The following is a 16,638-nucleotide window of genomic DNA, read 5'->3' on the forward strand; positions in this document are numbered from 1 at the left end:
AAATTAGACTTGTACTTAGACTAAAACTTTTTTTAATGGTACAAGATTAGAATTAAATTTGACTAAATATATATAAATACTTGACATTTTCTTTATGTTTGAACTTGGGATTGACAAAACTGAATGATTTTAATGCCAATGATAAGTCAAAGGAGGGATGATCAAGAAAGTCTATAGAATTCTGGGACTTTTCAAACCAGGTTTCTTCCATCCCTCCATCTTCCTCTCAATGCCACAAAGATAGAGTCTTTAGTCTCATCCATTCTTTAATTCAAGAATGGAGACCCCCATCAAACTCCATGGCTACCTGTTTTGCTACCTCCTTCTTATCCCAACTCTCACCATAGCTGACACCATCACTCCCACACAACCTCTCACAGAAAACCAGACTTTAGTATCCGCCGGTGAGCTCTTCGAATTGGGTTTCTTCCGACCCGACAACAACTCAGGTAAACTTTACGTTGGTATCTGGTACAAGAGAATCGCAGTCAGGACCATTGTTTGGGTGGCTAACAGAGACAAACCTGTGAGAAATAGCTCCGGAATCTTGGGAATTGGCGAGGATGGGAATATCCAATTGGTGGACACGACAGGGAATCCAATGTGGTCGTCGTCGTTAAACCAGTCCACGGCGAGAAACACAGTCGCCCAGCTCCTGGATTCCGGGAACTTTGTTCTTCGCCGGGAAAACGATGAAAACCCGGAGAATTATCTCTGGCAAAGCTTTGATTACCCGACGGACACGTTGTTGCCTGGAATGAAGCTGGGATGGGACGCTAAAACAGGGCGAAATCGATACATTTCGTCCTGGAAAACCTCAACCGATCCCTCCGAGGGCGATTACACCTTCAAGCTGGACATCAATGGCTCCTCCCCAGAAGCTTACTTGAGAAACAGAGACAAAATTATTCATCGCAGTGGCGCTTGGAATGGAATCCGGTTTAGCGGCGCCCCGGGGATTGGAACGGAAGAATCCATCACTTTCTCTTTCGTGAATATAAAACAAGAAATTTTCTACACGTTTGAGATTCAGAACAGGACTTTATCCTCGAGATTGCTGGTGAATTACACCGGGTATCTCGAGCGGTCGACCTGGATTGAAGCGAATCGGATTTGGAACGTGTTCTGGTACGGGCCGAGAGACCAGTGCGACTATTACAAAGTATGTGGTACGTTTGGGATTTGCGACACTAACGATTCCCCCGTGTGCGAATGTTTGGTCGGGTTTAAGCCCAGAAACCAACAGGCCTGGGATTTGCGCGACGGGTCGGAGGGGTGTTTGCGGGTCCACGAAACGGTCTGCGAAACCGACGGGTTTTTAACGGTGGAGTACATGAAGTTGCCGGAGACTACAACGGCGTTTGTGGATGCGGCGATGAGTTTGGATGAGTGTAGGGAAATGTGCGTTAGGGATTGCTCCTGCACGGCCTACACTAACTCCAATATTAGCGGCGGCGGGTCAGGATGCATTATCTGGACGGCGGAGCTTGTGGATATGCGGCGGTTCTCGGCGGGGAGCGGCCAACCTTTCTACGTCCGGGTGGCTGCTTCCGATGCAGGTATCACTTTCACCTTCTAGAATTTGGTGATGAAGAGATGTAAGTGTGATCAGAGCCACAATTTCTGAAATTTCACACAATTTTTTTCTAGATTCGTTGCGTCACAATTTGATTCCAGAAATTGAACGCCTTTAGAAAATTAATTTTCCATTTACGGAACCAAAAAAGTCGCACCATATTCAATAATCTGTGCACATTGTCTTTCTGCTTGTTAATTATATATCCAGCAGTAGCGGTCAAAAGTAACTTGGAAACTTCTGTTAAATAGGTAAACGCCGTCAAATTTGACAAATTCTATATATTAAACTTCCACCTAACATATATGCTCTAAAAATAGATCTTTTTTTATTTTCCCTAGCAATGGAGTATATATGATTCTCATATCAGGGCGGTTACTAGTTTGATTCTCACACCAGGACGGTTCATAGAATTTTTCTAGTGGAATTTATCTCGTATGTGATTTACGGGTTAAGATGAATTTGTCCCGTACATATCTTGGATAGTAGTTAAGGTTTCCACCTAAAATAACATCTATAAATTTTGACCTTAATTTGCAGATTAAAATTTCATCATTTTTTTCTTCCTTTCATTTTTTTTAGTTTTAGAATTCTAAATGTTTCCTAGCATGAAATTTCTCATTGCTTGCCACTACTGTGGGTTTAGATGAAAATGGAGCTGTTGCAAGAACTGGAGACGATAGCTCTGGCAAGAGAAAAAAGATAATCTTAGCTTGTGGCATCACATTTGGCATTGGCCTTTTTCTATTTGGATTGTTTCAATTGAAGAGAAGAAAATCAAGAAGAGTTAATAGGAGAACGACAGAGTTTAGAGGTAATCAAATGTTGATTTTCCATTTCTTCTTAAATTCTGCAGTATACTTGAGATCAGAGTTAGTCTCATTATTCAATTGTACTCATTATCTTAAATAAACAAGCGCAGGAGAAAGAGGAGGGGATCATCTAATGAATGCAATTGCTATCTCAAATAAGAGAGAGCTTTCTGGGGAAACCATTACAACGGATGAGTTTGAATTACCAATCTTTGATCTTAGCACCATTGTTATGGCAACTGACAACTTTGCCATTGCAAATAAGCTAGGGCAAGGTGGTTTCGGTTCTGTTTACAAGGTAAGTATAAATTGTTTGTGGACCGTAATTGGGTATCCGTATTGTGTATTAATTAAGTAACATGCATGGTCGAGTTCAATAATCTAATCTAATTGTGGTGTGCGATTTTGGATGAAATGTGTATCAGGGAATACTGGTTGGAGGTGAAGAAATAGCAGTGAAGAGACTATCAAAGAATTCGGGACAAGGAGTAGAAGAATTCAAGAATGAGCTTAAATTGATTGCAAGACTCCAACATAGAAATCTAGTTCGGCTTTTTGGTTGTTGTGTTGATAATGAGGAGAAAATGCTAGTATATGAATACATGGAAAACAAGAGCCTGGATTCCATTTTATTTAGTAAGCCAAATCCCTTCTCTTTTAACTTATACAAATTAGGGGCAATCCCCGCTTAGTTGGTCGAACAGTTAATTAGGTAATTAATCTCAAATTTTAAGTTTGACTCTATGTAGGAGTAGCTGACTAGCTACTATGTGCAATCTAAGATAATCTTTATGATCCTTAGCTGGCTAAAACAACAAGGTGGAGATTCACACACAGTTCACTTTAGAATAGCACCTTAGAATAGCAGCTGCAAGTATTCTCGTAAACCAAAGCTTATACAAATTATGATTGTTGGTACATTTAGAAACTGGTGTATCTTATACGGAGTATATGTTTTAAATGCAATTATATGGGGTCACACTTGTGTGAGACCGTCTCACGGATCCTTATTCGTAAGACGGGTCGGGTCGGGTCAAAGCACCATGCAAATGGCATACTTATATGTGCAAATCTCACACTTATATGCTCAAATATAACACTAATCAAAAATACAATTTTTGTTACTTATAAGAGAAAAAGTAATACATTTTTCATAATAAGTAATGTTGACAAGTGTCTCTCACTTATAAGGGCAAATATAATACTTTTGAGGAAAAATGTAATACTTTTAAATCGAAATGTAAAAGTATTGTATTTTCCCTTAAAAGTATTACATTTATCCTAATAAGTAACAAAAAATTTATTCCTGATTAGTATTACATTTGAGCATATAAGTATGACATTTGTGCATCTAAGTGTTACATTTGCATCTTGACCCGACCGGACCCGACCCGTCTCATGGTGAGACGGTCTCACACAAGTTTTTGCCAATTATATGTGTTCAGATAAACAGAAGAGCTCACTGCTTGACTGGAAAACACGCTTCAACATCATTTGCGGAATTGCTCGTGGACTTCTATATCTTCACCAAGATTCAAGGTTCAGAATTATTCATAGGGATCTCAAAGCAAGCAACATTCTTCTCGACAAAGAAATGAATCCTAAAATATCTGACTTTGGCATGGCAAGAATTTTCGGGGGCGATGAAACAGAAGCAAATAACACAATAAGAGTGGTTGGAACATAGTAACCACTAAAACCATTTTCTAAATAAATTAAATCTCCTTTAAAATGCTTTAATTTCTTTAACTATATTTTCATAATATTTACCTTAATTTTCTCAGTGGTTACATGTCACCTGAATATGCAATGGACGGTCTATTCTCAGTGAAATCCGATGTTTTTAGCTTCGGAGTTCTGGTGCTAGAAATAGTGACGGGGAAGCATAATCGAGGCTTCTACAAACAAAACAACGAAGAGAACCTTCTTGGGCTCGTAAGTGCATGGTGATATTAATACAAGATTTGTTTTCTTGATATTGTGATCCTTGCCATCAAGATTAATTTTGTAAACTACAGGCATGGAGATTGTGGAGAGAAAGAAGAGGGTTAGAACTACGTGATTCAACTATGACTTCAGAAGCATATTCAGAAAGGGATGATGATCAAGTAATGAGAAGCATACAAGTAGGGTTGTTATGTGTTCAGGAGAAAGCTGAAGATAGACCAAATATGGCAACAGTTATGTCTATGTTGAGTAGTGAAGGGGCCTTGCTTCCACAGCCTAAACAGCCAGGATTTTGCCTGGGGAATAATGCTGCCATAACAAGTTCATCTTCAAGTAATCATAATCATCAATCTCTCTCTTTGAATCAGCTTACAGTCACTGCACTACAGGGAAGATAATGACCGTTGTACTCGAACAGGCAGCTCAATTCGTTCTTGAGTGGTAGATTGTTGGCAAGATAATGGTCATTGGGAATTGTGACATGGTTTGTAGGGAGAGTTACAACATTTGTAAGTGAATGTCAATAATGTAAGATAAAATTTTTATTCTGTAATTAAGAAAGGTGATGGACATTTTTTGCAACTCATAGTAACAATTGGATTTTGTCATTGTGACAATATATTAATTGATGCTTAATTATCTTGTATTTATTGAAAAAAAAAATCTTGTATTTATTGAAGCCCGTAGATTATTCTTTTTTTTTTTTTCTAATGTAATAATTCACAAACCACAAAGGAGAATTAAGAAGATTCATGTGATGGGATCAAGGGTATTGGCCATGATTGAACTCGTGACTTCCAGGTATGAGAATCATGTTTTACGTACTCACTTGGCCACACATCTCGAGGTTGTTTGTATATAATTTTTGCCCTAGCTAATATCACTAACAAGGCAGTTTTTATATAATATTTTTCCCTAACTAATACCACTAACAAATCTACAAATATAACTAGGAATGTAAACGAGTCGAGTCGAGCGGCTCGCGATCGAGCTGCTTAGCTCATTTACTCCTTAGATATAACTTCGTTCAATTAATTATTAAATTGATATTATTAAATTAATTATGATAGTGGTGAAATTAAGCTTGCATGGCTAGCTTTTGAACAACACAATCACTTTTTAGGCATGTTGAGCAACACAACCTCACATCCACAAATAGGTGAAACTTGATTTTCATACTAGAAAATCATAATTGAGTTTGATTTTTACTAATATGTTATCAGTCGAGGCCATCACGCAAGATCTTCTTACTACTGTTTATCTCTCCTCTATGATTTGTAGGTAGGTTATTACACAAAAGTGCAACTTATCTAATACACACATTCAAATAATGACTACAAATTTTTATTCTAATAAACAAAATCAAACATTAGAAATTTAACCACTTTCCAAAAATATCACATGCCCAACCATGGCATGGCCTCCTTAACTTCCTGTTTTTGGGGGAACTCCAATTCAACTCAAAAAAAAAAAAAAAAAAAAGGAATAAACAAATAATCTCATTTTCGTTTTCTAGAGAGAAAATATATGATATTCAAAAAAAAAAACATTACAATAATATTCAGATAATAATTATATTGTGTTACTAAGTTGCATTACAAAAATGTTCATTTTATCATTTTGAATACAGAATATGATCATATTATCATAGAGTCATTAAATACATCACAACATACAGGACGGTTTGCCAAAATTAAGAAATTACTACCTAAAAGTATTAAAATCTAACAAATTTAGGCAAAATCTTACCCATGTACATACAAACCAAACAAAAGGAATCTGCTATTTTACCTAATTGGTTCAAATGGTTCAAATCCACGGGTGTCTCGTTTGCATTTAATTGCTCCAATGCAAAAACAAGTTTGAAACTTCAAAGGAACTCACGAAAAGCAATCTTGTCCTGTGGATTCGGTCAACTTTAATATGTCTGTCAACTTTAATTGCTCCGAGCTCTTATCACACTACAACTAAAAAGCTATATGTAATAGCAATGCTACTTTTATTTGTTTTTACTTTCTTCCCAAAAGTTGAATTCCACTATAGACGCTCATTTTGAGAGGTTACTATCACATTGAGACTTGATCTTTGGTCTCTCTCTAAATTTCATTTTGTGATCACTCATGTCGGCTTTTTATTTGTTTATACTTGTATAATAGTCAACACTACGTTTCGATGACAGAATGATAGACTTGACTCTCCAAATTACAACCTAACAATCTCCCCCCCACCCTCCCCCCACACTATACTTACTCTAAGTTTTGATAATATACTGCTCCAAATTACTGCCTAACAATCTCCTCCCAACTGCCAACTCTAATTGTATAGTGTTTACTATTATGCCAAAAACTATAACACGTAATAAATGCACAACTTTATACTTGAATTTCTATCCGTGTCCCATTTCAATAGTAGGTTACCGGATTCGGCTCTCACATGTTCGTAGACTACATTATGTCAATAGGATTAACTTATTTAGGATGCCAAAGACCTTATGGTCGAGTGACTTGTAGTATGTATGAACATATACTACGGAGTACATTTGTAACAGAATCAATAGTAGTAACAAAAAAAACTAATTTAAGGATTAGTCAAATATAACGGCAAAGTGAGCATTTCTTTAACATAGAATAATGAGTGGAGATGGGCAGTGATAAGTTGACATGGGTCATTGGTACAGCCACGTTTATGTCAGATATACACCTCAGAAGGCTCAGATCACTACCATATATAGCACAAAAATATAGAAAGCAAAGAAAATTCATGAACCAAATTAAACCATGTATCTTCATGCACTATACTTGGCATTATTATGTTTTCTTTCATTTCTTCCTTCATTTTCCCCTTCTACGGACACCATTGCCTTCAACCAGTCTTTGAAAGACGGCGATGTCATCATCTCCAGCGGCAACACCTTCTCTCTCGGCTTCTTCACCCCGGGGAACTCTCGCCGGCGTTACGTCGGCATTTGGTACAACGCCGTCTCACAACAGACCGCCGTTTGGGTAGCCAACAGAAACAACCCCATCAACGGCACATCCGGGGTTCTTTTCCTAGACGACACCGGAAACCTCGTCCTGCGCGATGAAAGAAGGAATGTTTCTGTTTGGACGAGTAATGTTTCTTTTCCGGCGAAGACAGTGGTGAAGAAACATTCGGCTCAGCTTCTGGACACTGGAAACCTCGTACTTTTGCTCCAGGACGATAAGGGAAACCGCGTGATTGCTTGGCAGAGCTTTCATCATCCCACGAACACGATTTTGCCGTACATGAAATTCGGGATAGACAAGAAGGCGGGCCTGGACTGGGCTCTGAGATCATGGAAGGCTCCCGACGATCCCGGCGAAGGTCAGTATCTTTACCGGCTGGAGACGAAGGGGATACCGCAGGAGTTTATGTATAGAGGCTCTGAACGGATATGGAGAGCCGGGCCCTGGAACGGGTTTGGGTGGAGTGGGGTGCCGGAAATGAAAACCCAGTTCTTCTTCAACCTAACCTACTTTGAAAATGACGACAAGGTAATGTTAGATATAAAACATAAAACTTAAATAGTGAAAATTTTATAATGATAATGGCATCTCTCCCATAGTTAACATCACTATATGTGTTACCTTTATAATAGTAGACCTCTACAGAAACATTAGTTGTTTTGTTTATTATCACTTGAATACTAGATAACATGAGGGTGGATAGTTTCAGAATAGAGCAAATACTAATTTTGGTTCTACCAGTATCAGCAAAATGACAGTTTGGTTCTCATGTTTAATTCCTACCAATTTTTATCCAAGATTATTATTTTAGTACCAATTTTCATCGACAAGTATTGTTTTAGTGTCAAAATTCATCATGTCGGTGATCCGTTCGTTTAAAACATGCCGAAATATGAGGACATTATTAAGGGTATTTTTGTCCTTTTTAAATTAAGATCCCAATTTGAGCATGAATAAATGGATTTAAGCCTAAGATCTATCGCAATTCGCATTTCTCCCCCTCAAATTAAGGTAGGATGAGGGGGAGAATTGTGAATTATAATTGATCTTAGGGCTTAAATTCTTTTAATCATGCTCAAATTGAAATCTTAGGTTGAAAAGGACAAAAATGCCTTTAAAATTTTTAGATTTCGACAAGTTTAAAATGGATGGCTGATCGACATGATCAAATTGATACTGAAATAATAGTTGTGAATGAAAATTTGTACTAATAAAAATTTGTAGGAATTAAACATATGGACCAAAATCATTATTTTGTTAATACTTGTGGGACCAAAATTAATATTTGCCCTTTTAGAATATTTAAGTCACGATATAGTGACACCCGGTTACACATATGGAAGGGGTGAGATCGAGCTTCAATGAAGACGATATTAACTCTTTGTACTTTAGTAGGTTGATAAAGTAGTTATAAACTGATACAACATTATAACAAAGTCAGTAGTACTAAAAAAAAAGCCACCATATCTAACTAAACCATTTGTACTAACAATTTCTTACAGGTAAGTCAAATGTACGCCATCGATGGGCCATCCGTTTTCTCAAGAATCGTGTTGAACGAGTCAGGGAAAATGGAAGGGCTGACATGGGACATGGGGGAGAGCAAATGGGAAGGGTTCTGGTTCGCACCGAAGGACCAATGCGACGACTACGAACACTGCGGCGCGTTTAGCAAATGCAACCCGTACGAGGCGGCCGAGGATTTCGAGTGCACATGCTTGCCGGGGTTCAAGCCGCGGGAGGAGCGGGACTGGGACTCTAGAGATGGGCTGCGAGGGTGTGGGAGGAAGAACGGAGAGAATGCGTGCAGGAATGGCGAAGGGTTTGCGAAGCTGACACGGATGAAGATCCCCGACACTGAAATGGCGGTGGTGAACATGAGCATGGAGCTCAAAGAATGCGAGGAGGTTTGCCTCAGGAATTGCTCGTGCACCGGATTTGCCACCGCGAATGTGAGTGCCGGAGGGATTGGGTGCATCACTTGGTACGATGACTTGATTGATATGAAGGAGTTCACAGATGGGGGAGGCCAGGATATGTACATTAGAATCTCTGCATCTGAGTTAGGTATCTTAATTACATTTTTGTATATTGATGACACTATTCTTGTTATTTTTTTAGTGACTACGGAAACTCTCAAACCCGCAGCCACCATTAGAAGGTGTGCACTGGGTAACTTCAATCCTACCTTGTGACCCTAGCTGACGTAAAACATAAAGAGATAAATCAGACTAGGTTGTTCATATAGCTGATTAGCTCAAATCGAAGAGACCAATAAGGTGTGCACGGGGTAACTTCAATCCCACCTCGTGACCTGCTGACCTAAAACATAAAGAGATAAATTAGACTAGGTTGTCCTGTCCATATAGCTAATTAGCTCAAATAAAAGAGACCAATAAGGTGTGCACGGGGTAACTTCAATCCCATCCGTGACCCTAGCTGACGTAAAACATAAAGAGATAAATCAGACTAGGTTGTCCATATAGCTGATTAGTTCAAACTAGCTGATTAGTTCAAACCAAAAGGACCAATAGAGTGTGCATTGGCTAACTCTGATCCCACCTCGTGACCCTAACTGGCATAGAACATAATGAGGTAAATCATACTAGATTGTCTATATAACTGATTAGTTCAAACCAAAAAGACTAATAGGCCGCTGATGCTGACTCGAAGTTACTTACATATCCTCTTGTTGTTTTAGTTGTCTTCAATCTTCTATTCTTCTTTTTTCAGCTAAATTGTCCAACAAGTCTGAAGAGAATTCCCATGAGAGAAGACTGGTGGCGATAGCGGTAGTGTCTCTGATTGCAGTGGTTCTTGCGCTCTACTTGGCATATTATGTGGTTATGAAGAAGAAGGGAGGTAAAGAAATTTATAGCCATGAATTCTTGGCATGAATTTTAGGTTTAAGGTTTATTAACTGGTTTTTATAATGTGTAGACAAGAAAGGCTTACAAAGAAACAGTATGCTAAGCTTAAACAGCAGCTTAGCATCCTATCAGGACTCATCAATGGCGGAGGAGATGAACGAAAGCGGGCCAACAGACGTGTTAATATTTGATCTGAACACCATAATTTCAGCCACGGCTAACTTCTCTCTTGAAAACAAACTCGGAGAAGGCGGTTTTGGTCGTGTTTTCAAGGTAATCAGTAACATTATATTTACTCTATTCCCACACGCATGTGACATATGTGACACTGAAGTATTTTGGTTTAGGGTCAGCTATCAAATGGACAAGAAATAGCTGTAAAAAGGTTGTCAAGAAATTCAGGACAAGGGGCAGAGGAATTCAAAAATGAAGTCACACTTATTGCTAAACTCCAACACAGAAACCTTGTGAGGCTTTTAGGCTGTTGCATTCAGCAAGGAGAGAAGATGTTGGTATATGAATACTTGCCAAATAAAGGCTTGGACACTTTTATATTTGGTAAGCATGTCATATATGCATAAAAGTTCAAAAAGCTAGCTTGATTATAATGGATCATATCTCATGAGCAAAGTTCTTAATGCGGAGCAGACAGTACGCGGGGATCAATGTTAGATTGGAAAAAACGCTTTGAAATCATTTTGGAAATTGCACGAGGGCTATTATATCTCCATCAAGATTCTAGATTGAGAATCATTCATCGGGATTTAAAGGCAAGCAACGTTTTGCTAGATGCTTGTATGCATCCGAAGATTTCAGATTTCGGAATGGCAAGAATTTTTGGAGGAGACCAAATCGAAGCAAGCACAAAGAGAGTAGTTGGAACATAGTAAGTGCTCGTTTAATCCAACTAATCTTAAAGCAAGCTTATTAATTTTCTCCCAGAAAAGATATAGTTAAGGAGTTAAGCTTCAAGAAGTTTAAATTAAATTGACACCTCCAAAAGAAAAGTGGACTCTCTATTTCATCTAACTTATTACACCACTTTTAATAGTGTTTTTATTGGCTACAGTGGTTATATGTCACCTGAATACGCAATGGAGGGCTATTTTTCTATGAAATCTGACGTGTATAGCTTCGGTGTGTTACTATTGGAGATTATCACCGGTAGAAAGAACAGCCAATACCATGAAAGCTCCATGAACTTAGTTGGATATGTGAGTATATATAAACCAATATATAGATGGATGAAATCAAGAATTCCTTTCAAACATAACTAACATTGTAACCTAATTTCAAAATCAACAGGTATGGGATTTTTGGAGAGAGGAGAAGGCTTTAGAGGTTGTTGATCCAGTAGTAGGTAACTCATACGAGGCTGGGGAAGTCCTGAGATGCATACACATAGGGCTATTGTGTGTGCAAGCACATCAAAACGACAGACCGGCCATGTCAGATGTGGTTTTCATGTTGTGCAACGAAACAACTCTTTCTTCTCCAAACCCACCAGGGTTTATAGGCAGACAATCTGGGAATTATGCTGCACACTCCTCCACAGCACCAAACACAAGTACTGCTGCAGATATTATTAGTTGCATGTCTGTTAATGATATGTCAATTACTATAGTAGAAGGTCGCTAAAGCCCAGATGTTAATAGAAATTTGTAAATTATTACAAGAGTCGAGTCTATGTATGTACCATATAAGCTTCTTATCATCAGATCAATTTCTTGTAGCTTTTAGCATTATTTTGTTGTGTTTTTCATGTTTAACAGTCCCTATTAAAGGCTAGGGTTTGAAAACTGGTGTGTAAACTCTTTTTCATACCATCCCGGCCAGGCAAGAAATTGTGGTGTGATTCTTTCACTTATTGAACTAGTTGTTTGGGATGTGCAAGATTTGATGGATGAGAAATAAAGTAAAAAATAAGTGAGTCATTTTCATAAATATTACAAATTTTAAAATGAGTGGTGACATTTTCATAAATATTAAAATCTTTTGTTTATTTTTAACCGGTAGATTTACTAGATCAATAGTTTTATATATTAATTTATTTTGATTCTGATTCTTATTTTTATATTAATTGGAGGGGGTTACCCGAAGTACATAGTTTTTAGCTTTGACCGATTACACATTAATACGCCAATGGGGAATCCCCATGGTGTCATCCTCCAGTAGGCCAAGCACTTCATTCAGGGGTGCCGAAAAAAAATGAATGCCTCTGGGAAGCCGAACCGCCATTCTAGCAAGGGCATCAGCTGGTTGGTTCTATTCTCGCTGGTTGGTTCTATTCTCGCCTGATAGCCGCAAGCTGTCATATTTCAAAGCTGCAGAGTTCCATCTTGCAAGCCATCAGAAAAATCTGAGCAACCGAGGTTGGCGGTGATGTCTGGTGCATGTACTAGACAAATAAAAAAAAGAGAGGAAAACGCAAATCGCACTCAAGGGTGCAAGGACGCGGGTGCCGCATGGCCAACAGGGCCTGGGAGAAATGAGATTTCAGGCATCGCTGTGTCCGGAGGGTCAGCCAGTTTAGTTGGGTCATGTGAGAGGTCCGGAGGATTTTCCTTGAAAACATTCTCAAGACCATCTGTGACTGGTAACGCTGACATATTATCTTCTCTATACACAATTGTTCTTACAATGCTCTTCCCTTTATTGGATCCTCTAACCACTGTGTGCTCTGCCGCCGCTGCTGCTCGGTTGGGAAAGCCGCCTCTGCCACCGCCTCTGTATCCCCATCGCGAGTTCTGTTGGACCTGAGATGGATGGACAGGTTGAGAAAATGATTTCTGACTAGATTGTGCCCACTCTTGCGTTGGCTGCTTGTTGCCTTCCTGGTTTCGAGTTCTGATTCGAGGAAGGTTCCCAGACGGTTGTTGAACATCTAAAGGTGCGAGAGAGTCGCCCAGGTCTTGGTCCATGTCCTGAGCTTCCAAATCATATAGAGGATTAAATCTGGATTGCATTCCTGTTCCTGTTGGTGTCAGTTCCTTGGTAGTTCCATTTGTTGGATGTCTCCTAGGCACATCCTTGAAGGGTGTTTGGGTTTGCCTGTAATTATTTCTTCTGTTTGATCTTGTCACAAGCATCCACGAACCATACTTTTGGGGAGGGCACTGTTTCTCCGGAACGACTGTACTTCGACTTTCTTGCTGCTCTGTTGCGTTCTGTTCGTTATTCCCGCACTGCTCATGTCGATGCCCATATTTTCCACAGTTGAAGCAAACCAAATGTATCCCCTCATACTCAATAGGCCATTCTTTCTCGTTTAACACGAATTTGGATATCAATGGTTTCGTTATGTCCACTTCTACGCACAATCTTGCAAACTTTCCCTTGGATATTAAACTGGTTGTGCTATCAATCTTTATTGGTCTCCCTATGTCTCTTCCCATTTTCATGAAGAACTCATCCTCAAAGTATTCAATGGATAAAGAGGGAAATCTTACCCAGACTAACAGTTTCTTGGTCTCGCTGCTTCTAGTGTCGAAGTTTGGCTCCCATTCTTGCACTACCAAGTAATGGTCTAAAATCATCCACGGCCCTTCAAATTTTGCGTATTCGTAATCTCTCAATGCTTCAAATTTCGCGAGAAAGTAGCCGTGGTTTAATTCTATCAGGTCGAACGGTGCTTCCGGTTTCCACATTCGTTCGAGTCTTTGAAGGAGATAAGAGTAGCCGACTGTTCTACCCAAAACTCTGATAATCAAGGATCTGCGCCATGGCCTTCGGAGCCTTTCCTTCTCTGCTTTTGTCACCAAGATAACTGGGAACTCATAGGAGTTTGCGTCTACTGCCATTGTGTCATCATCTGAGTCCTCATCTTTTTCGAGCGATATTGAGTCCATTTTCTGGGTCCAATCGTGGTTAGGGGTGTCTACCGGAGTCGTCCACTGCATGGATTCTGGAGACATTAACTCTGCCGCTGCCGATGGGGATTCTTGATTCCCTGTTTCTAGAAGGCCAGCCTTTGTTGCCTCTGCATAGCTGCGAGTACGTTTCGCTTTCTTTGAACTGCGATCGAGTAAATCTTGCACTTCAGGCGGCCGATCAATTGCCGTCGGTGGGGGTTGCTCAGGGAGCGATTCTCTCATGATGTCAATAACGAGAACCAAAATCTTGTTATTTTCAACTTCATTATTAGTATACGGATCATTTCTTTATTCTGATTCTTATTTACTATCAAACAAAGAGACTTCAATTCTTCTATTTAAACTTATTACAATTAACAAGTATTTGATTTTAATTAAGGAGTATGATTTTGTTACAATGTTTGAACCAAACGCTCCTTAGTAACTATTACTTTCGCATTAAATTTTGATTTAAGTACCTATCGCTTTTGCTTTAAATAATTTGGTATGTGATAAATAATGTAACATTGACTATTCACATGAATAATGTTGTCTAACATAATAACACTACTTATGCTCGGTTGTTTAGGCGGCCGCCAAGGCGTCCTAGCTGATCCAATACAAATGTCTATATTAAGATGTGGAGACACTGATAAGCTATTTTAATTTTTTTAATGTCCATCCAATACAAATGTCTACATCAAAATTTTGTGTGTGAGATTAAAAATTGAGAGAAGAAAATGAAAGTACCATTAAGAATACGCAACAACTGTATTTGCTATAGGAATATAGGATAGTGGACCCTTAGCTTCAAGAAATAAATGTCCTATGACCACATATAAGTAGTTAGGTTGTCATACAAGAGAGGTCTTGTTTACACTTGTATAATATATATAATGCGCGCAACATATGATTAGCTAGAATTCAATGACCCATCACCAAAACAGTTGAGGATATTTATAAATATAAATGCGTATTTATTTATAGTGGAGCCTTACAATTCAATCATGCATGCATGAAATATATGGAGTATATGCAAAATAAGCATATACTAAAAATCAGGTTTTTCAAGCAAACCCAAACTATTAACTTCTTTAGATATTATTTCTTCATCATGTGTAACTGTGCATCCATACTTGTGCATTCAAGTTCGGAAGTCGAAACACAGTTAAAGAAAGAAGATTTTTTTTCTGGTATTGCCGTACTGGTGCATTCAATTTGGGGTCACTCGCAAGAAAAACTTGAGACCACAATCAGTATAAGCTAGCTGTATCGACTTAATTAAAACTTGGGAGAAAGCAACCAGAAAGTTATGGGAAGACAGAGAGATATGTCCACAATAAACCTATTATTTGCAGTGACTCTCTCGTTTCTTGTATCTTCCCTGTACGGTCTTACGGACACCATCGCCTTCAATCAAACACTCAAAGATGGGGATTTATTAATCTCCGGTGCGGAGTCTTTCGCTCTTGGTTTCTTTTCCCCGGAAAATTCTTCCGGCCGGCGATATGTCGGAATTTGGTACCAGAAAATCCCTGAACGAACAGTTGTTTGGGTTGCTAACAGAGATAGCCCTATCAACGGTACATCCGGGATCCTCTTCATTGACGGCACCGGAAATCTCGTCATCCAAGACAAGAAAACTAATGTTTTTGTCTGGAATACCAGTCTTTCTTCTCCGGCGACGGGGATAAAAGGTTATTCCGCTCAGCTTCAGGATACCGGGAACCTGGTTTTGTACCATTACCCGGATAAGCGGGGTATAAATTGGCAGAGCTTTGATTATCCCACAAATACTTTACTTCCTTTCATGAAGTTTGGGGTGGACAAGAGAACCGGTCTGAACCGGCATCTTACGTCGTGGAAATCGCCGGACGATCCGGGAACCGGCGAATATGAATTCAAAATAGAGCTCAACGGGACGCCACAGGTGTTTCTGAACCGGGGTCCGGTCCGGGTTTGGAGAACCGGTCCGTGGAGCGGAGTTGGATGGAGCGGCGTGCCGGAAATGTCGCGAAATTACATCTTTAACCTCGACTACACCGAAAACGAGGATGAGGTGGCGATGAGTTACTGGATCCGGGACCCGTCGGTGCACTCAATCTTCGTGCTGAACGAGTCCGGGACGGTGAACCGGCTGACGTGGCAAGGCGACGACGTGAACAAATGGGTCGGGTTCTGGTCCGCGCCCAAGGACCAGTGCGACGCCTACGCTCACTGCGGCGCGTTCAGCAAATGCAACACCTTCAATCCCGGGGCGTTTGAGTGCACTTGCCTCCCCGGATTCCGGCCAAACTCCAGCCGTGAATGGTACTTGAGAGACGGCGTCCATGGCTGCCGGAGGAACAACACGGACGTCTGTCACAACGGCGAGGGCTTCCTGTTGTTGTCCCACATGAAGGTAAAGAGTAAACCGAGTTAATACCCAATTTACTGTCTTAAGCGGACTAATCTTCTTTTTGTGCTTAATTAAGTAATAAACTTATCTGCCAATGATCTTGTGGTCTGGTAGTACAAAATGACTTTTTTAAATAGGAAGTCTTCGATATTACATTATAACAGAGTCAGTAATACTAAAAAAAAAAAAAAAAAAAA

The 16,638-nt window shown here is 39.5% G+C and overlaps 2 protein-coding genes across 2 annotated transcripts in view; both read left to right on the top strand.

Annotated features, from left to right (window-relative positions):
• Window positions 1-277: 277 nt before the first annotated feature.
• On the top strand, window positions 278-12,078 carry LOC116033388. Its single transcript, XM_031276134.1, has 15 exons — window positions 278-1,559; window positions 2,223-2,390; window positions 2,499-2,686; window positions 2,814-3,024; window positions 3,834-4,074; window positions 4,173-4,323; window positions 4,407-4,730; window positions 7,116-7,850; window positions 8,825-9,389; window positions 10,056-10,184; window positions 10,263-10,465; window positions 10,540-10,750; window positions 10,841-11,078; window positions 11,262-11,406; window positions 11,498-12,078. Exons 1-15 carry the CDS (start codon window positions 278-280, stop codon window positions 11,828-11,830), a joined length of 5,124 nt encoding a protein of 1,707 aa, XP_031131994.1. The 3' UTR covers window positions 11,831-12,078.
• A 3,063-nt stretch (window positions 12,079-15,141) lies between these two features.
• LOC116033389 overlaps window positions 15,142-16,638 on the top strand; it is a 9,874-nt gene continuing 8,377 nt past the window's right edge. The window contains 1 exon segment of the mRNA XM_031276135.1: window positions 15,142-16,444. Within this exon segment, the coding sequence (XP_031131995.1) occupies window positions 15,356-16,444 (1,089 nt within the window). The 5' untranslated portion in view covers window positions 15,142-15,355.

The sequence above is a fragment of the Ipomoea triloba genome, chromosome 10, assembly GCF_003576645.1.
Source record: "Ipomoea triloba cultivar NCNSP0323 chromosome 10, ASM357664v1".
NCBI lineage: Eukaryota > Viridiplantae > Streptophyta > Magnoliopsida > Solanales > Convolvulaceae > Ipomoea > Ipomoea triloba.

What these genes read in the sequence shown, in the direction of transcription:
- LOC116033388 (XM_031276134.1), top strand. Translation starts at nt 278, where the DNA reads ATGGAGACCCCCATCAAACTCCATGGCTACCTGTTTTGCTACCTCCTT. An exon ending in AATCTCTGCATCTGAGTTAG is followed by an intron (nt 9,390 to 10,055) that starts GTATCTTAATTA and finishes TTCTTTTTTCAG; the next exon opens with CTAAATTGTCCAACAAGTCT. An exon ending in CCATGAACTTAGTTGGATAT is followed by an intron (nt 11,407 to 11,497) that starts GTGAGTATATAT and finishes CAAAATCAACAG; the next exon opens with GTATGGGATTTTTGGAGAGA.